The sequence below is a fragment of the Motacilla alba genome, chromosome 14, assembly GCF_015832195.1.
Source record: "Motacilla alba alba isolate MOTALB_02 chromosome 14, Motacilla_alba_V1.0_pri, whole genome shotgun sequence".
NCBI lineage: Eukaryota > Metazoa > Chordata > Aves > Passeriformes > Motacillidae > Motacilla > Motacilla alba.
This window is the reverse complement of record NC_052029.1, coordinates 6434529-6455835: the sequence shown is the minus strand read 5'-3', so window position 1 is coordinate 6455835 and position 21307 is coordinate 6434529. Positions and strand designations below refer to the sequence as shown.

Genomic DNA, 21307 nt, shown 5'->3' with positions numbered 1-21307 from the left:
CTTATAATTATTTTTTAACTGAATTTTCAAATGCTGCTTTTAAATCAGCACCAAAGAGATATTTCATATTGTGACACAGAAGGCTGTGTTACCAACTCAAAATCTCTCCAGCTCTTTCTTTTAGTAGGAACCATAACAAAAACATTCAAGAAATTTAAAGAAAAATTAATCTGCCAATCTGTGAAACTTTACTGAGGAATTTATAAACATCTGCTGAATAGCGTGTGCTGACTGCAAGGCATCTGATTGCCAGATTCACAACACTGGAATGACTGTCCAGAAAGTCTGTGGAGTCTCCATACTTGGAGATACTCCAAACCTGACCACACACACTCCTGAGCACCCTGCTCTCATTGATCCTGCTTTGAGTGAGGAGGGGTGTCTTCACCATCCTGAATCAACCATAAAAATATCTTACTAGCAATGTTTATGTCTGTCTTTTTAGACTTCTGTTGTCTTCTGACTTGAAGCTTAATGAACATAGGCTTCACATGGATTTCATGGGAGCCAGGGAGCAGAAAGTTGGTTTTGTTTTGTCCCTAAATGGAAGAGTCCAACACACTTTTACTGGATTAAAGGCCATACCTCATCTTCTTTCTCTGGATGGATTACTGAAGTGCAAAAACAACGTTCATGATGGTACTCTGTTCCTTTGTGTTTTGTTCTAACCTGCAGCTATCTAAGGATGCTGCTTAATTTTAATGTAATCCTTCCTGAGCTGCACAATGTATTCAGCTCTGGGGCCCCCAACAGACGAGCAATGTGTGGAGTGAGGCCAGAGCAGACCACAGAGGTGATCAGAGGGCTGGAGCCCCTCTGCTCTGGAGCCAGGCTGGGAAAGTTGGGGTTGTCAGCCTGGAGAAAAAAAGGCTCCAGTGAGAAGTTAGAGCCCTTCCAGTACCTAAAGGGGCTCCAAGAGAGCTGGAGAAGCACTTTGGATAAGGGAGAATGTATTCAAACTGACAGAAGGCAGGTTTAGATTGGATATTTGGGAGAAATTCTTGTGTGAGTGATCAGACAATGGAACAGGTTGCCCTGAGAAGGTGTGGATGCCCCATTCCTGGAAGTGTTCAAGGCCAGGCTAGTCAGGGCTTTAAACAACCTGGGACAGGGGAAGGTGTCCCTGCCCACGGCAGAGGGGTTGGAACAAGATGGGCTTTAAGGTCTCTTCTATCCTGAACCATTCTGTGATTCTGTGTAATGCAGAGCAGAGTACTTAGCATGCAAAATGAACCACGGGTCATTGGGTTGAGAGTATTTGTCAGTGAACTAACATAGTTTGGATTTTTCATGTTTTCATGTATTAAAGGAAATAGTGGGTGGCCTCTTTCCTCTTGTGAAATGTGGGGGCTGACTTGAGACTCCCACTCCTTTGAATGGCTCCATGGGTGGAGTAGGTGACTGCAGAGCTCTGGAGGGATTGTTTAGCCTGCAATTATACAAGTAGTAGGTCACAATCCATCTGTAAATTTTCCTTCAGAGGGAGTGCAGTATAGTACCAGGGCCTAAGGGCACAAGAAGCTTGGTGAATAAAAGAGAACAGCTGCCAGAATTCATGTAATGCCAATATCATGTAATTAATTTTAAACACAGACACTCACTAGTAGAAAAACCTTCAACACTGGACTGCTTTGCTCTCTAGATTAGGCAAAATTATCTAGTGTAATAAATGGAAATTTTTCTACTTCCTCCTGGTATTAAAGTAATGGTTAATTTATACATTACTTCTAAAACTGTGGCTATTTCTGTCCCAAGAATCTCTCTCCACAGTAATAATTTTTGCCTGTTACAGGTAACATCAGTGTGATGGTCAACAAAAGACTGTATGGACTGCATGTCAGGAACAGGAATGTGTTTGGGAATACCACTGTGCACAATATCACTGTTGCCATAATTCAGAATGGCAGTCAGGCAATCCCAGGGGAGGCAAGACTGAAAGGACACCTGGAACTGAGTAAAGAGAAGACAAGGGGGCTAGCTAGCTTCCAGGTGGATGAGAAGGCTCTTTCTGTGGATTTTTTCAATAGCATGGATCGTGGGCACGGCAGAGTCAGTGGGACTTTCACTCATAATGTCGACTTTTTAAAAGATGCAGGTAGGAAGAAAATCTGACTTGATGGTCTAACAAGGTAAATTTATCTAAATGACTGCTGACCAGTGGAAACAGATGAGTTGTGTTTGCTCACCACCAGAACAAAATGTGTTCTAGACTTGGCAGCATTCTTTTTAATATTGTTGATAAAATACCATAAAATGTCACAGAAATAGTTCAAATAGTTTTGAAATACTTAAGAGTATTATTTCTTGCTTGCACAGCATCTAAGCTGGCCAGTTCCTCTAAGTATGGTTTTATGCCAAGTGTTGTTTCCTAAGCAGGGCTGTGGATTTTCATGAACTGAAGTTATCAATAATTTTGCATGGGTTCCTTTGGACAGAATAAATCTTTCCTGAATCTTTTTGACAGCTGACTACTGGAGTCAGACACAATACCACCTGGTAAATATCCTTTATTAAGAAAAGGAAAGTTCTTGGTTTCCAAAGTGCATGCCACATTTTAATTTAGCAATCCTTTTTCAATATGATTTTCACTTGGTAATGTCCTTACATAAATATCAGTAAAGTGATCACACTTTATATCAAGGTGTGTCTTTTCTTATGAAAAATTACAGAAGGCTTCTTTTGATCTGTAATACATCTTTGTAGTCTGTAATGACAACCCAGAAGTGCAGTGTTGATTTTACTTCCTTCCCTGTCAATAGGGTTGCCTTTGGATGGCATTCTTACTGCCACGTGTGAACATGGCACAGGAAATCACACCATTGCCATAGCCCTGCAGAGTGGCAGTGAAAGGATGGTTGCTGTGTTTGAGAGGCACAGACTGGCCACAGAGCCTCCAACATCCCAGCTATCTGTGAGCTTAAAGCACAACATCTCAAAGATAAAGAAACATGGCATCCCTTTTGTTTTAGAAGCTGTTGGCTATTATGAGGTAAGAAGAGTTCTGCTTGTGAAAGTTTAATTTCTGGCAGGACAATTTGTGTAAATATAACTCTAGGCTTTTCCTGTGCACTCTATATATTTATTTTAGAAGCTGCTCTGTTTTTGAGATGTACTAAATTACTGAGTGAAGGAAAGGTGTTGTCTGGCTACTTATTATACTGTGGACCTGACATCTGAGGTCTTGGAGCTGAATCTAGACTAAATGAGATGCTACATTCAGTTCTCATTTAAGTGAAGTGCTTTGCTGCATTTGAACATATGTCTTGTCCAATTTTATCTTTCCCCTGGTACTGGATTTAACTGGTCTTGGTGTCATCCTTTGGATGGTTGCTAAAGAGCAGAACAGTGTTTAGCATGGCTTTCCCTTTGGAAATTCCTACCCACAGAAGCATTATGGACCATGATTCCTGGTATGGTGTTGTTTGGCTGCTGTTCTCTCTATCTGCATTTCTGCTATAGATCCGTGAATGTTACAGATCTTTTGCCTTGCAGATTATTGTTCCATAAAAGAAGGGCTCAAATACTTTGCTATCTCAAACATCCACTGAAAGGCTCAGGTCACTCACATGCTTATTTGGGTGGCTTCAACCACTGTGGTAGGGTGAGACACAGAGGTGTGCAGAGAAAGAATTCTAACAGTTCCTTTGCCTTGCTTTTTAATAGTTCCAGTTCTTTAATTGTTTGTGCCTGAGGGCTCAAATCCTTCAGGGTACTGAATGCTCTCAATATGTTTTGGAGCCAGAAGGAATTATTAATACACTGCATTTAGAAGGTCTGGCATAACACTACAATCTCTGTTTGAAATGAGGCTGCCTTGATGAATTTGCACTTTTATTTTATCAGTGCTACTGCCCTGACACAGGCTGTGATGTTTAAGCACAGTGCAACACACTCTGCCTTTCCCAGTTGTTGCTGGGATGTTGTTGTTTGTTTCTTTCCATGATTTAGTTTCTTTTGTGCATAGAATTTCTCCAGAAAGATTGCTGCAAGGATAACAACCACAGTGGAGACAGAGCAGCTCAAGATTGAAATAGAGAAGAAAACCACTGACACTGCTATGGCAATTTCTCTTTCACTTCACCATGATGTGGGAGGACTGATGGACATTGTTCCACATGTACTAGAGGTTTGCAGAAATCCTGCCATATATTGTAATGTATTTAGTGCACGAAACACTAAACTATTTTTCTTTTTGAAACAGAACTCTAACCTTTAATCTATGTTTTGGTGCCTTCATCTGTTTGATCCTTAAGGCAGCCTTGTAACTTGCTCCTTTGAATTTTAGTCCTCCCTGCTTTTCTTCATTTTCTGAATGTGCTTTGTTGACAACATCAACAGGTTGCTTGCAGTGGAGAATCTGCTAACAAACAACTTTCTGGCCTTTGCACTGGTGCAATTGCATTTCATCATTTTGAGGTACTTGCTTCATTTATAAACCTTGCTCTCAACAGCATAGTGTCTTAACTACTATGGAGGGAATAAGTACTGAGAGTGTCGGACATGTAGAAATGGATTTGAGCTTCCTGGAAGTTTTGTGTGCACTTTCAAATATTTTCATTAATAATTGGTTTGGGTTTTCTTCCTGTTGTTTCTATTATGGAACTCTAAAATAAAGATTTGAGTCCATCTCTCCATTTGTTTCAGCATTTATAATTATGTAGGATTAATAAAAAATGGTGTAGGGAATGGTTCTCTTCTAGTAATATGAGCTTTTAAAAACAGTATGTGACCTGCCAGGAAAGCACTCTTGACCACAGTTTTCTGTAATTTTTCAGACTCCAGCAAGAATTTCATTGAATGGGTCAATATTTACCAGCAACTTTACTGTCATCCTCTTTGGACGTGTTTCTTTTCATGACATATTTGCCTGCCTACAGCTCTATGCCACGAGTAACACCCATCCTCATTTAGAAATCGACTTCCAGCATTCTTTGCCTTTACTTCATTCTCTGGGAATTGCCAGAGAGAACCAACTGAAGGTGTCAGCCATGAGAAGTGACAAGTACAAGGGCGTCCTTGGTATTGTCCTTGGGCCTTGCACTTTGGAAGCTGATGGGGAAGTGAGCCTGGCAGGCAATGAGACGGGATGGGTGCTTGCTTTTACAAACAAGTGCGTCAGTCTAGAGGTAAGCCCGGATTGTTTTCTACATGCCCTTCCAGTCTGTGTATTTCAGATCACTGAGTCAAAGAAAACTGTCCCCTGAAACTGACACATTTATGGGTAGGCCAAATTTGGTCATTGAAGTTGTTACAGAGCAATGAGTCAGAGCATTTGCAGAGCTAAGTGGTAATTTGGAGTAATACAATGGTAGGTGTTACTGCTGTTGCCATAAAAATGTTGCTTAATAATAGTTTATTAATTAAAATAAACTTTTATCCTAAAATCTAGTGAAAAGCATGTCCTTTCAGGTTGGAATTGTGGAGTTTAAGATTTTTTTTCTTCTACATTAGTTATGAAAAGATTATTAGAGGATTTATTCTTCTTTCCCCCCTCCCGCCCATTTAGCTTTTTTTCAGGTTTTTCACAGAGAAATTTCTCTATGAATCAAGCTGTCTTGTACGGTCATTTCCAAGCACAGATTGTTTCAGAAAGAAGGAATGCTTTCTCATGAATTAGGAATAAATGAGAAGGCAGTTGCTTTGCTTTGTGTGTTTTAAACCACGTAATCTTTTCTGTTGCAGAGGATGGGACTGCCTCCTGCTGCAGTCTTGGGGGGCTCATTTCGACAGAACATCTGCAACGTGGGCTTGTTAATGAACCTGCAGTGTGATGGCAGAGCAGTGGCTGTGCAGATAGACACCTCCTGCCAGCATGAATATACACTCCAAGGGATGCTCAGGCATTCATTTCCCTGGCTCAGCCAGCTTGGGCTGCCTTTTGAAAACTCAGTCCTGTTCTCTGCAGCCACAGACTCCACCACAGAGGGAATTTTCCTGCTGCAGGCTGGCAGATGCAGACTGAGGGCTAGAGGGGATCTCTGTATTCAGAAGAAAGCTGACTGGACACTGGAAACAGAAACAGAATGTCAACTTCTGCAGGTAGCTCTGGGAAGATTTTAAAGAGAGTTTGGGGATCAAATGAAGGCCCGGTGGGTTTTAGCTAACGTGACACTGCTGGAGTGTTGGGAAGGCACTCTAAGGGCACGCCTGTCCCTCAGCATTAGGCAAAGGCAGTGTCTCATGCATCCTGCTCCCAGTGCTCTCTGGAGACTGAGCAGTTCAGCCTTTGCTGACTGTTGCCTTCGCAGGCCGACACTGCCCTCTAAGGCTGAACAGCAGTATTAGCCTGAACTCTGTCAGAAACACATTCCCTGGTCTGTGAGGATTATATAAACAGAGAACTTCCTTGGTTTTTCCAATTAGCCTCACTGACTACATTGGAAAGAATGACTATTGCAAAATCAGGGTTTTTTTCCTAGATGTTCATAGGCATTTATATTTTGCTTTCAAATCCTCAAACTGAGTAACTTCCTCAACTACAAAGTGGCAACATAAAAATTACAGCAAAGTTGTAGTGAAAAGGGAATGAAAACCCCTTAAAGTATTAAAAATAGTAGAATTTTCAGTGTTTGTAGAAATGCTTTGACAGAATGGGAAGAAACCTTTCATGTGGGATGTTGCACAAGACAAGCTGGAAGTTTAATTATTTAAAAAAATAAACCTTTTACAACCAGGTAGAAGAATGTCTGTTAGGCTTATGATTTTTTGTACATTAATTTGTTTGAAAACTGATATTGGTGTGGTCTGGATGAAGCATAGAATGTTTAGTAAACTTTGCCAATCTGAAGAAACAGATATTTTGTATTTTTTGTAAATGTAAAACTTCGTAAAGATGCAGAAGTTGTGAATTCTGCAGGACAGTCCTTAAATCTTCCATCCTATTTAGGAAAAATCACCATCTTTCTTGTTGAGGGGGAGAAAAATGGCAGCTTGGAGAGTGTAGGTTTTGTCTCTGATATTGTATCATATAATACACACTTGTCTTAAAGTGTTTCTATATTCCAAAGGATTTTTTGTTTAAATCTTGATAGGATCTCAGTTTCCCAACTCAGTCACGGCTCACAGGATCCATTCAGAAAGACAAGTGCCAGGCAGAGCTGCTCTCTCTCCTGGAAACAGAAGGCAAAACTGCCCGTCTTGAAGTGAGAGCAGAGTGCGAGCCAAAGATGGCTCTGGAAATTCAGTTCAGGCATGACCTCCCCCAGCTGAGGGAAATCCCAAGGGAAAATGAACTGTCCATCACTGCACGGAAACACTTCAAATATCTCATTGGAGTTGGAATGAAACTGGGTGCCTGTGAGCTTCAAATGAATGGGGACTTTGACCCTGAAAAGAACCTGCAGTGGAAAATGCTTATAGAAAACAAATGCCAAACAATTCAGGTATAGAAAAGAATTTTCTCCTTTAATGTTGTATTTATACATCTAAGCTAGGACCTTTGTATCTGCTAAAGTTAAAAGACTGTAATTTAAGTATTTCAAAGAGGTAACAGAGAAATTAAAATAAAAATTCTCCTTAAATGTTTCATCTTACTTCTGGGACCAGTCATACACTTTATTTTTCATATGACATTAATTTTCTGTTAATCAGTACCTGCAGATAATGGACTTGCTTGTACTAGCTCTGATGTGCTTTCTAAAAGATGATTGAGAATTCTGCAGGGTTTTTCTGTTCAGAAATTATGATTATTCAAAGTTGTCTTTGGCTTTATCAGCAGTTACAGTTTCTCAGCAGATTGAGAAACAAACTCTGAAATAGTTTTAAAATATGTGAAGTAAATAGATAATCTTCAGGTCAGAAAATTCAGTGTATGGAAAGTCTGAGAGACATGTTATCACATTATGATCTGTGGATTCAATATGTAAGTCAGAGTAAATCTGAATATACAAAGATGAGACTCACTTGCCCTTTTCCAAAAACAGAACTGCCATAATAAGCTTAGGTATACTGTCTGATTTCACTGAATTTATGGATGCTTTGGGCCACTGGGACAATGCCAAGAATAGAATATTAGTTAACTTTTCATTTAGGCAGGAAGAGCTGCCACATTGTCCAGTGTTCTATTTATGCTGACTCACTTATCAAAAATAATCAGGCATATTCAAAATAAAGACAACATTTATAAAATCTATTAAAAACTCTCAAGATTTCTGAAACATCCTGTGCCTATGCTGCCTGATATATTTGATTTTACAGCTTGGTGATTAAAGTTACTATTAGGAATTAAGTTTCAGAGCTATAATGTATTTGTGGTTGAGTGCAAAAGTGGTGATTTTTAAAAGTTTTTTCTTTCTTTTACAGGACCTTGGAGCACCAATGAAAATTGATGGCTCAGGCTACCTTTTGATGGATAAAATGAACCTAGATTCACAGACACTGATCACTGTTGATGAAAGTAAATTCCGAGGACTCTTTATACTAAAAGTCACTGATGTGAGTACCCTGCAGGCTGTTGGAGTGTGTGAACAAAGTACTGAGTAATGTGCTCTAACCTATGTTATTTGGAACAAATAGTCAAGCTTAAGTAATAAATGCCAGAATGAAAATGAAATAATAAAATCTTGGAAAATCTGGCACCTTCAATGAGCAGTAACCGATGCATAGGATAATAGGATATAGGCTCTGGCACTTCCTGAATAATTTCCTTGTTATGCTCTTTATGTGTAAATATTTGTTGTTTGTATTCTACAGTTGGATGTTCTTTACATCACTGTGATTTACCCTGCAAAATAATAGGCAGTGATTAATTGAGACACTGCTGTTTGTTTATTCAGTGAGACAGCAACACAGGGAAGGCTGGGAATCTCTTGCTTTTCTTTGACAATTACAAGTTTGAATTCTCTTGTCATCAGAGCAAGAGAGCAGGGAACAACACAAGTACATGTTTCCTCAGGTGCTTCACTTTCCTGCCATAACTGGTAATTTCTGCACGTTTCTGTGCCATAGAGAAACAACATAGCTAGTGGGAGTTTAGTTCATGTTAAACGTAGGACAGACAGATTTCTGGTTTGAGCTCTGTATTGCAGTGATCTTTAGGTTCTTCACGTGCTTTGCTCCCCGTGCTGTCAAATATTAACAGGAAAGGCAAGAGCTGGATGCAGTGCTAACCCATAACATCCAAGGAGCTGCTGACATTGGCATTCCCATGAGGATGTTACTTGATGTGATATCAGAAAAAACCAGTGACTTCTATAAAGGATTTATTAATTTCTGTGTGAACAACAAGCAAGTAAGTGTCTTCTCCATATCAGTAATATGTGAAATAGAAGTTGAAGTGAGCTAATTGATTTGGTAAATACTGTTTTTGCAGACAATCTAAATGCAATACTCTGCTGGGGCTGGGTTAGTTCTAAAGACTTTAATTAAGTGATGGCAGTATCTTTCAGCCAGTCCTTCTGTGCAATTGCTCCTTGCAACAAATTTGACATCAGCAATGATCCTTGACTCTTGTTTGTAAACGATATCAAACAATTCTTATCAAGAATCTTCACTTGGTGCAGCATATTCCCTTTTACAGTACAAAGCTGTGACTTAGACAATTCTTCACCATAAAGTTTTAATAGTTTTCATAATTTTATTCTAATGTGTAATTAGTCCAATGATTATGGTTATTCAGAGAAGTCTCCATGTCAGAGATGTGCCACAGTTAACTTTTGTCATATTTACTTGAACTGAGCAGATTACAGAAGAACTGAACTTCGTCCAGAAGTTGGATGTTGTGTCTCTTAACTACAAACTTACTCATAACATAGACTCATTGAAGACTTTGCAAATAAAAGACAGGATTGAGTTGCAGGTAGGTTATCAGCCTGGAGCCATGGCACAGGGGGGACAGCAGCTGGGGAAGTGAGATGGCAAAGAGCAGCAGGTGTAGACGGGACTTTACACATTTACTGTTTTGGTGAAGGGGAGTCCAGGTGCTCTCTTTATTCTTGAGGGGAGTCCAGAAGCTCAGTTTGCTCTCATGGGAGAATAGTTTAGACCAGGACTTGGCACAGACCTGGGACTGGAGGTTGCTCCCAGTGTAGAGTGAGAGGAGGGCACTGCGTTGGTGTGTCTGACAGAGCTGCAGTGTCCCCTGGACACACAGGGCAGAGGGGAGCACTGCTAGGATTTCACTGGGTCCTTTCCAAATGGTATTTCCCTTCTGAATTCTGATTACCTGGCATTTTTATTTTTTTTTTTATCTGAGAAACACAAGACTTATCAACCATGTAACTGAATAGCATTAAAGCATGGCCTTATTTGAGAATACACGTTAAATGGTTGAATTCTAAAATAAAAGGGACACTTATAACTATGTTGTGTTGTGTTATAAAATGATACAAGATGCATCTTTGACACATCTTTGAGATTATACTGTCTCAACCAAAGAAAGAACCCTGACCAGCAGGAGCTTTTACTTTTACAATTCTGTCTTTTCACAATTTACTTTTGTTGCATACAGGCTATCTTGAACCTCAAAGTCACCAGGAGCTTTAGTTTGAAAGTGCTTTATGGTGCTCACCTAACAGTTCTTGAAGGACAAATTCAGGAGTTTGAAACAAGTACCAACATAACAGGGAATTTCCATCACTCTTTGCCATGGCTGCTACAAGCCGGAGTCCCATCATTTTTACAGGTAGTTTTTGGGTTTTGTTGTTTTGTTTGTTTGTTTTTAATTATAATTATTGTCCTGTGGAAGGATGTAATTCAAGCTCATGGCTTGAATGAAAACTGCCATTTTGTAAGGTACAGGATGGAAGCTGAGATTTTCTGATATTTAAAAACTGTGGATGCCTAAAACCTGAACTACTGAAAAAAAAAGTTTCTCCTTGACCGCTTTCTGAACAAGATTCTTCCATTCTGATCAGTGGTAGCAGAGTGGGAACTGTTGATATTGTAACTCTACAGGACAGCTTGAGCACATTGCACCAGGGTCTGGAGTATTGCTCCTGTGCTATTTAATGGGAATTTTATACTGAAAGAAGTACTTCTTTGGGTACTATTTTCAGAGAAGTATTGGAGTACCTACTGTCTGGTAAATATTGTCAGTAGGTGTACATTAAGCATCCTTTATAAGAAGGAAGTTGTGTTTGTGGGATAAAAAAGAACCTGATGAAAATCTGCCATAGATCAGTGAGGCTGGCATGGCTTGACATTCATTCAGTTGAATGAGCTTCATACTTGAAAGTCAAAGATGATTAATGAAAGGCCAAGAGACATTTTGTTAATGGATAGATTTTGACATGAGTGGAGACTAGACAGAACTTTCTTTCACTTCCATTTTCTCCTGTCTTAAAATGAATTAGTATTTAAATATTGTTTTGAGAATTTATATTTACATGTCATTTTTAGATAGATGTGGTTTTTCAAGGGAGAAATGCTACTCAAGAGAGATATGTGCACATTGCAGCTGGAGAAACATCAATCACATACATAATAAACTCCCATTATGTTGGCCACCAAGTGGGTCTCTTCTGCCAGAGTGTGCACAGCAGTGAGGCACTCCAGGCATCTGGCTACCCTAAGGCAATCAACTTTATTTTCAGTTTACAGAAATCAGGTGGGTACCTGCCATTCCTGGCAGGGTTTTTATTCTATAATAGCTCTATGAGGATGTTTCAGCTGTTCCTTCAACAGACTACAAACTGACTAAGATTTGCTGGTAGTACTTAAAAAGAGGCTTTATCTTGTTTGTAAGTAAAGTTGTCATTTTGAAACTACATCTGTGATTAGTTGATGGAGCCAGTCTACCCTCAAAGCTTGCCCTGGCATAAATCCTATCTGCATATCTCTAACACTATGATCAGGTGCCTTAAGTGCCCCCAGGGGAATAAATTCATGTTGAAGAAAACTCAACAACTGTGAGAGCACCAAAGGGCAGGAGTTCCTGAGGTTAGCAGGCACTGAATCAATACTAATGTGAGAGGCATCATCTCCTTTCACCCGTTCAGAAAAAAGCAACAGGACGAGAGGTCATTCTCAGGACAGCCAGCCACCATGTGATTTCCACCACAAACCCACCATTTCTGTGGGTTTTGTCTTATCTTAAAGAATTTGCAGGGTTTTCTCATCTCTTATCTCACTTTGACCTTTTAGCAGTCTCGTATTTTCCTTTTCAAAAATGAAAGCTGGTTGGACAGTGAGGAAAGATCTTCAGATCATGCTCTTTGGACATTGTTGAGCTGCTGCAGCTGGCGCCAGAGGAGTCACTGGAGGTCAGACCAGCTCAGAGCTCTTCCCTGGAAGAGGCTGCTGCAGTCCAGGGATGCAGTTGGCTGTATGGATTAGCCAGCTCTAGCTGCACAAACACATCCCTGACAGGAACTAACTCGCCACTTAACACTGGATGTGGGTACACAAGCTCTGTTACCACAAGACTTTGTAAGGACAAAGTTCAAGGACATCCTGAAAAACTCTGCCCTCCTCCAGCCACAGGCTGAAGTTCTTCTAATCCTGAATGCTGACTTTTTCTTGATGAATGTATTAAGCTAAAAGCTGGCTGGGTTGATTTTATGCAGGCAGTACTGAAATTTCTCAAAAATTAGCTGCTCAAATTTGCACTATTTTGTCCCTTCTGTACAGAAAACAAAGCCAAGACTGTCTGTGAAATCCAGTATGATGAGAAAGATATAACTGTGACTGTGGATGTTGACACAGACTTTGAACTCTTGGGTGTATTTGTGTTCATGGCAGAGATGAAGCATTCAATATCCCTTCTCCATCACCTGGGGCTTCCCTTCTTTTTTAAGGTAATGCACCTCAAAACTTTGGCTGTGCTTTGATGAAAGCTGTCACTTGAGTTACATTTGCATTAATCCAGAGCTTTTTCCAGTGACCTCAGCGAAATGACTCCAGGTTTATATATAAGTGCAGCTGAGAGCTGACTTGGCCCAGTTTATCTGAATCCTCATTTAACTTAAGTACAGAGGTAGTGGTCTGTTTCTAAGGAACCTGGTCAGGTACCTGAAATCCCCCTTTTCAGGGTTAATCATTTCAGGAAGGCACATATTTGCTATCACTTTGCAGCTGATAGGGCTCACAAAAGTAGAAAGAACTTTTGGCAGAAAACAGCTGTCCTTCATACCTAGAGAACTCCTTGTCTTGGTTAAACCACTTGTAGCACAAATACCTAAAATGCTTCAGTGTTGAATAAACAGAAGTAGATTTATATTCGGAACTGCTTGATAGGATCAACAAAGGCTGTGTCTGTTTATCCCTTGGGACAAAGAAGCATTAGTTGAAATGTCCCCTTCTCTTTTGAAGGGTAGTACACAGAAAACCACTTCCAAGTGATTCACCACATTCCCTTCAAATAACAGGACATGTAGCTGGGATGCAAGAGTGAAGGTCAACTTTCCTGAACATAAACATTAGATCAATATTAAACCTGCATATTAAGTACCAGTGTTTCAAGGGAATATTTACTGCCAACCTTTTATTGAGAGGTTTAAGATATTTTCACTGCTTCTTCCCCATGTAGTAAAATGTCTTTTATCCTCTAAATGTTTGAATGAAAAAAAAGAAAAGCAGAATGGTAATTCTTGAGGTGCCTTATTCATTTACAAGGTATAACCAGGGGACTTAAGAAATTACTGTTCCCACAGACTTTGGCAAATATCAATGTTGCTATTGAAGTGTGGGACACAGCCCTCATCTTTCCCAGAGAGATTCTTTAGCATTTTCAGGATAAGGCTGTAGATGATGCAGCAGCTGTGGGAAGAATGCCCTGGAGCAAAAAATTGGTGGAGCCTCATCTGTTTATTAAAAAAAAACCAAAAAACACAAAAGCACAATTTCTTTCTGGTACATGAAACATGAGACTGTGGGAGACACAAACAAGAACCAGTGGCTTTAGACTTAAAGCAGATAAGGGTACATCTAAAGTAACACTAATATTTGTCAATAATGCAAATGAGTAGCTATGGAAACACACGCAAAAAAAGGAAAACCTCTCATGAGGCTCTTGGTTTACATCTAGGAAGCATCCAGAAGGCCTGTCTGGAAGATAAACTTCAGTCAAGATGATGGTTTTAAGTGAGTCAAGAGATTGTGCTCAGTTGAGGTGAAGTGATGGGTAGAAGTTATAGCATGTGATTTGTTTATTTTCCCCCTCCACAGATGACAATTCAAGAAGTCATGACTGAAAATGAAACTGAAGGTTCTCTGAGGATGACCTATGAACAAAACAAAAACTTCTCCTTTTCCATCAGTAGAAAAAAAGACCAGCAAGGGTAAAAGGGTCATTCTGAGCACTATAAAAATGTCATTAGGCTACTGTGATTTCCATGGAATACAGTTACTGTATTAATCACCAAATCGCTGGTGAAATGGATAACAAAACTTGAATAAAGTGAGAAGTCACACCAAACACTCTGTAAACCTCTGGGAGTTTCTGAAGGACTGCAGACAGATTCTTCCCCTCACAGCTTGGGACCTGGCTCTGCCTGCCCACACAGAATCCAAGTAGCAGACAGTGAAAGAGCCCCTAAAACTGTAGGCCTGGACCAGACAAGTACTTAAAAATATAACTTAACATAAATATTTAAATCTTACTAAATTGTTTTGGCACAGTTGAAACTTAAAAAATTATGGTGACCTGGTTTTCTAAGTTGGTGTCAGTATGGATGGATCTGCACAAAACTGTCGGCTTTTAAGAGTATTTAGAGGTGTGATACTTATAGCCTTGGGGTATTTCAGATATTTCTTAAGTTTCTAGCAATAGACCTTTGAAAAGTCTTGTAAGTTCTGTTAAAATCTCTAATCATTGTAAATTCTAAGTTTATAAACCATGCTTGCAAAGTCAGGTTCCAAAATGCCTTTCTCATTTTTAAAAAGCTGATGCATCTGCTGTGGCAAAATGTTTTCTGGTCCAGTGGGCTACATTCTGTCTCTGGGATGCATACACAGATTTTTTATTGAGCTCATTTTGTGTAAATGTATCAAAAACTGGGAGCTGGGTGAATGTTCAGTGGCAGGTGCTGCCATTTGAATTCTAAAAGCTGTGGCAGACTTGGAGCTAACTCAGATGAACTTGTGCTGCCAGCAAGAGTGGACTTTGTAAAATATTGTTGAACAAGAGAACATTTCTTCCCTTTAGTGAAGAGTTGACTATAAAAGCACTCCAGACTCATCCCTTCTTTCTACAGTACTTCCCCTGTGCAGCACAAGTGTCTTCTAAGGTAACTATCTGCAAGTAATCCATTGCATACATCACTGCAAAGTAGACCTGTCTAATATTTTAGGAGTCAAGCTGCTTCATTTCTAGTACTAGTATCTCTAACATTTTTGTTATTGTTGAGGATGTTCCTGTTTTTAAAGATGTTGACAATTCCAGTCTTTTCCTTTTTTTTTTTTTTTTTAATTTCATGGGAACTTTAAAAGGTAAATTATGATATGAGTGAAGCAAAAGGCAAACTCTACCTCAGGATGGAAAAAAGGGATTTCAACATTTCAGCAAAGCTAACTTTGACTGGAAGCAGCTACACTAATGCCATTGAAGTGGCACAGACCATGGCCCAGGTTGGTACCATCCACTGACAGCAAAGGCAGGCTGTGACAGGAGGGCACTTGGGGGTGGCTGCCAAGCAGTGGAGGCCAAATGCAGCTCCTGCTGTGTGAGGTGTTTTGCCTGATTTCTCAGTAGCATGAGCCAACGTTTGACTGTGGATTAGTTTGAATTTATATTTGTTTGCTCCTATAGATGGAGCACTCATATAGGATTTATAGGAAATAGCAAAAATCATGTGCTACAAATGAAACCAGTTTTTATAATGCAGGTACCACACTTTTCTTTCTCTAAATAAGAAAAGATGTCACAAATACCTATTGTTGTTTGTGCTGTCTGCTGGATTTATTCTGTAATAGTAGGACTCTTGATGTTGTAAGGTTTATTCTGTGAGATAAAAAAAATCAAACTGTATAATAATCCAAGACTGTTGTAAAGGGAATACTCAGTTGTTTATGTATGTTCCATTATTTGCAAAGACAGCTTTCTGTAGAAATGAAGACAAGTGGAAATGAATAGTTGCTTGTATGAGAGCAGTGGGTTTAGAGTATCATTGTACTAGACCTTTAAAAACACACTCCTTCAGACCCCACAGGACTTTGGGGTACCAAAATTGCACTCAGGTTTTACCTTCTCAGAGAACTTGGGGTTTAATGTTTGCCCTCTTTTAATTTTAGGTAAAAATTCTTCCAAGGCAACTTGTGTTTATGACAATTTACCAAAAAGGCAACAGAACTCATCTGCTAAGGCACATTGCCCTGTGGGATGGCAAAGAGATAAAGCTATCAGGCACTTACACTGGACTCTTCCCAAAGCTGCCTGGAGGTCATGGCATTCAGGGTAGGTTTCTCAAAGCAGACTATAAAATGAACTACATAAATCTGATTTCAAAATGCATATTCAAAATGCATGTCCAAAGGGTTTCAATCCTGGTTTCAGTTCAGGTCTTCTAAGGTCTTATTTGCTTTAAATTCATTATAGGTCTGGCTGTTAGAAACATCCACTTCAGAATTCTCTTTCTGCTTTGTGAATATGGAACATAAAACTGGGTGCTGAAGGGAGCACTGGTCACACTGGCTGCTACCTTAAGGTGTTAAACCCTTATGTTGAGACTTTGATCTGAAAATAGAGAAGATAACTGCACTTACCTGTTTGAGTGTTGTAAGCTGTTCCTCTCCCAGTGTAAGGCCATCTCAGTTTCACACAGATTATTTCCCTGGTTGTTGTTGCTGAAGTTGCTGTGGGTGTAGCTGTCAATCTTTTGGTTATTGCAAGTAATTACTGTTCTGCTGCTAAACAGAGAGAGGGTTCCTGTTCTCACATTTCCTCATGTTGGGCAGACATCAGCACACTGACTGAATTCCTTGTGGCTGCTGGGTAGGAGTGTGTGTGTGAGCAGAGACCACGTTTCCCTGGGAGCCAAGGGATGTCCTGCTGCCTGTGGGAAAATGTCCTGGGAATAGTCATGATTCCTGGTGGGAAATCTTGTTTGTTTTCCTTGTAGTGGAACTTCTCCATCCTCTCTCCATCCCTTTTCCACGGCATGCCTGGGCCAACTTATATGTGAAACATTCAGCACGCAGTCACCAGGATGTTCTTACTGTCATTTGGAATGAGAAGGACAAGGTACAGTGGCCCAGAGCAAAAAAATGTCAGGAGGGTATCAAGAGGGTGTTTTTTTTTGTTTGTTTTTTTGGGTTTTTTGTTGTTTTTTTTTTTAATTAAAAAAGGCACTAAGCAAGCCTGGCAACTTGACTATAAGGTAAACTATCCCCCTTCTTGGATGTATAAAAAGTTCTGACTGTGAAAGCTGAGTAGCTGATATTCTTGTAGGAAGTATTTTCAGGCCATAGTATTTTTTTGTTTGCAGTAACCCCACACCTTGCTGCTTAACCAAAAGTAATGAAATGCATAAACTTCAAAGCACTGGGCAAGGGCCTCTGAGAGTAGGTGGGAAGAATAGCACAAATGTCATGCTTAAAGGAGCCCATGGACAAAGAAATAAAATTTAAGACAAGTGAGCAAGTGTGAGCATTAGTTGAGATTGAGAAGGACGAAGAGCTTGTTGCATGGGTGTGATACTGGATTTATCCACACAGAAGAGGACACATACCTTGCTTAGCATTTTCGGCTTTATTGATTCAGTCAAAGCTCTTTTGTATTTCACTCTTTCATTCTCCCCCTTATTAGCAACACTGACAAATGTGGAACAGTTGAAACCAGTCTCTGTTTTCATAAAGTAAGTCATCACTATTTCTTAAAAATATAAGGAGTGAAAAAGATAGAACTTGGAGAACATAGGGTATGTTGATTTCCAGATGTGGTTAAGTGGGGACACTTTCCTGACTTGCTGCTAGCTGTGCTGTCTTTACATGTGCATCTGAAATGCAGCACCTTGGCTGAGTATTACATTATTTTCTGAATAATGGAAAGATAGAAGACAACGTATAAAGTATGCTACCACAAATAAACACAAGTGCTTGCAAAGAGCACAGAATTTTTTTATTTCTTTAAAAAGTGTTAAAATTCCAAAATTTACTTTAACAGTTGTATAGAATATATTTTTTACTGCTACTTAAATTACCACAACTCTTAAAATCCCACCACTATTTAAATTACCACAAAAATATTTTGCTCTCAATAACATAGCAGAATTTAGTTCCTGATGAAGCAAATGCTTTTTCTTGTGCTTTAACTTTGTAAACTGTGTCCAGTGATTCTGTGGCAGTGCAGCCTGAAGTGCCTAAAGATGAGATCAAAATTAAGCTTCAACAAACTTAAGCATTGCTCATTGTTTTAGTAAAATACAGAGAGTAGTTCTGCTTTGAGCTGTGCTATGCAGGGAATTCAAGCAGCAAAAATTGTTCTAATTTTACCATTAATTTGCCTGACTTCTTCAGAAAGGACTTTATTGTGCACGTAAATCATCTGAGGACAAGGTACAGGGAAATCTTACTGGGTGCATGTTTGAGGTCAGTATGTGAGAGGTGTTTTATTTCACAAGTTCCTTTTCCATCTGTTGATATGGATCAGATATCGGTGTCATCCTCTCTGAAGTTTGGAAGACACCGGACAAGCTACAGAGCCGCTGTTGCCCACCCATTTAATTGCACTCTGAAGCAACTGGAGCTGCATTCCCTGTCAGAAAGAAGGGGCAGAAAGTACAACCAGCAGGTGAGATCATGAGGCTGGGCTGCAAAACACACAGCTGTGATACTGCATTTGCTGTGAGTGTGCCTTTCATCCCTGAGAATTGCAGAACCAGAAATTACCCTGAAAAATGTAGAGTGCTGTTATCTCCTCGTGTCCAAACCACCAGCACTGTTTCCTAGCCAAGAGTCTTCCACTTTTAGTATTGATCCATTTTGGATGGGAGGAACCCAGAAGTGCCCAGGAATCTGCCAAGCAATGAAAATGAGGCAAATTTTGTCCATAAAGCAATGAACTCCTAGTCTGCACATACAAGAAAAACAAAACAAAGAAAACCAACCCCACAACAAAACCAAACCAGAAACCCTTTGATATCCCTGTAAAGAAAATATAAATTTTTAGATTGTATAGGACAATGCAACACAAATGTGAAAATGTGCAAGACTAGAAAGGCTTTAAACTATAGTTTTGAAATGCACTTGCAAAGCGTATATAGGGAAAAAGAGGAGGAGGAACTCCACAAATCATCCTTCCAGATCAAATGCTGCAGTATAATTCTGTCTGACAATGCACTGTGTGGGTCAGGATGCTGCAGCTGCTGAGGCTGAAGACTTCAGCAATAAGCTGTGCCAGCGGTGCAGTGTTTGTTCATCTGAAGCCCCTTGTGCTCAGGGGGGTTTGCACAATACTCAGTATGGTTCTAGAATCATATTCAGAGGAATAAATTCTCTTGTAGGGTCATTATTGCACTTGTGCCATTGCTTGCTTGACATGACAGACCCCAGGCAGCTTCCAGAGAGAGTGCCAAAAGCCTTCCATGGCCTTGGTTGTAGAAGTGCAGCTTCCCTGGGTTTGTCTCAGGCCTGGGGCTTCCAGACCACTGAGTCCCACAGAGTTTAACGTGGCTCTGTGGGAGCTTTCACAGGGGTTCTGTTTTCCTCCACTGGATGGGGATCACTCTGCTGCTTCTAGTCTTGCTGATGGACAAATCCTTCTCTGCTTTCAGCTGCAGGTCTCAGGGAATGCTGGGCAGCCTGCTCACCTCCGGCTGGGGCTGGAGGATAAATCCAAGATGGACATCACTGCCTGGGGTGGCTGTGTGACACTCTCTGCAGGCCAGGTATGAGCCTTACATCCCTTGGAAGGGATGAGTTTAGCTGAATTTCTGTGTTTGATCCTCACAGAATGATTTCTTTTCTGTACTTGTTACCTTATGAAAGCCTTTAAGTCAAACTTTTTGTCTTAGAGGAAGAAAAATAAATGCTTTGATAAATTCTATTTCATGTTGCCAGACATGGTTGTACTTGGGCTGCAACTTTCCCTCAGGACAGAGCTGTCAGCCCCTTAGGTTTCTTGGGAGAGACTGAAGCAGGGTTTCATGGGTATAGACCATCCAGGGGTTCCCACAGGGTGTGTTTTTGCCCAGGAAACCTACTGCCCGGGGATATACTGAACACCTTTTTAAAAAATTACTTATGTGTCAATTTTTTCCACTTTTCCAGTTTCAGAGAATATTAAGCATGGAACACCTGCATGCATGTGGGTCTCTAGAGCAAAGACCAACATTGTTTAATGAATACCTAGATCTGAAGTGGGATGACAAAAAATTCAAACACAATTTCACGTATGAGGTAAGAGAAGGCAGTTGTATCTGTTGACTTACCACTTTTATGGAAGCTGCTCTCAGTAAATTAGGAATTATTTTGGTTTTAGATGTAATGTTGAGTGGATTTTAAGAATAGTATCATTATTTCACTTTACCTTTTAATTTTTCTCTACACAGGAAGAAAGCTAAATGGAGCATAGTTAAGAAAGAAAGGGTTCATACAAACTAGAGGCCTCACCTGTGCCCTAAATTTGCAAAACTTGTAGGATAGGGACTGGTAGCAAGGCTGATAAGCCAAAACATTGTCAAATGCAAATGTTATGTTCTGGAAATGTTACATTAAAATCCTGAAGCTACTGGAATAACAAAAGCCAGCCCAGAGGTGGGATGAATGGGGCTCCAAGGAATGTCTAAGATCTTGCTGTCATCTTTTGTTTTCTTGGTTCATTGCAGAGAAATCAACTCTTGTATCCTGATAAGTTTCAGTTAGAAGCTGTTCTGGAAAATATTTTCCTGACCCCATGTGCCAAACAGAAGATTCTGGGTAAAATAGAAACAAACTACTACTCTTGCCTGGAATACTATTCAAGCTTTGAGTTCTGTGACCTTCCAAATGTAAGTCTGACATAAACACACTGAACCTGCTTCTGTTTAAATGTTAACTACTCATTTGGAGACTTAGTTTTCCTCAGCTGCAACTCTTCAGAAGACTTAAAATACTTCTGTAGCTTAAATAAATAAACAGTGTCATTTGATGGACTGAGACCGAAAGGTTCTGTTTGCTACTATAGTGTATCCTATAGGTCCTTCTATGGTTGTAAACATTCTCACTTCCTCCATGTTCTTTCTTTCCTGTTCCTCTTTCAGAGGTATCTTAATTTTATGTTTCTGGAGAATACCAAAACAGGCTCATAAGTGATCAAAAAGGAGACTAGAGAGGAGTAAAAGTGCTTTCCTTCCCCTGTGGGTAAAAGTTTGCTGGTTTTTATGATTGCTCTGCTGGTAGTGATGGATTTTTGAACCACAATGTAACGTTATTTTTCTATTACACACATAAACTG

At 39.9% G+C, this 21307-nt stretch overlaps 1 protein-coding gene across 2 annotated transcripts in view; it reads left to right on the top strand.

The window, feature by feature from the left end:
- The window catches only part of LOC119706833, an 80197-nt gene that overhangs the window by 39859 nt on the left and 19031 nt on the right, over positions 1-21307 (top strand). For both annotated transcript variants that reach the window (XM_038150958.1, XM_038150959.1), the window contains 23 exons: positions 446-639; positions 1793-2095; positions 2760-2989; positions 3965-4126; positions 4339-4416; positions 4776-5126; positions 5683-6039; positions 7032-7382; positions 8302-8433; positions 9080-9229; positions 9680-9796; positions 10448-10621; positions 11338-11545; positions 12568-12734; positions 14104-14216; positions 15083-15164; positions 15367-15504; positions 16168-16330; positions 16995-17116; positions 18524-18664; positions 19647-19760; positions 20143-20271; positions 20700-20861. In XM_038150958.1, the coding sequence (XP_038006886.1) occupies positions 446-639; positions 1793-2095; positions 2760-2989; positions 3965-4126; positions 4339-4416; positions 4776-5126; positions 5683-6039; positions 7032-7382; positions 8302-8433; positions 9080-9229; positions 9680-9796; positions 10448-10621; positions 11338-11545; positions 12568-12734; positions 14104-14216; positions 15083-15164; positions 15367-15504; positions 16168-16330; positions 16995-17116; positions 18524-18664; positions 19647-19760; positions 20143-20271; positions 20700-20861 (4138 nt within the window). The remainder of the gene's footprint in view (positions 1-445; positions 640-1792; positions 2096-2759; positions 2990-3964; positions 4127-4338; positions 4417-4775; positions 5127-5682; positions 6040-7031; positions 7383-8301; positions 8434-9079; positions 9230-9679; positions 9797-10447; positions 10622-11337; positions 11546-12567; positions 12735-14103; positions 14217-15082; positions 15165-15366; positions 15505-16167; positions 16331-16994; positions 17117-18523; positions 18665-19646; positions 19761-20142; positions 20272-20699; positions 20862-21307) is intronic.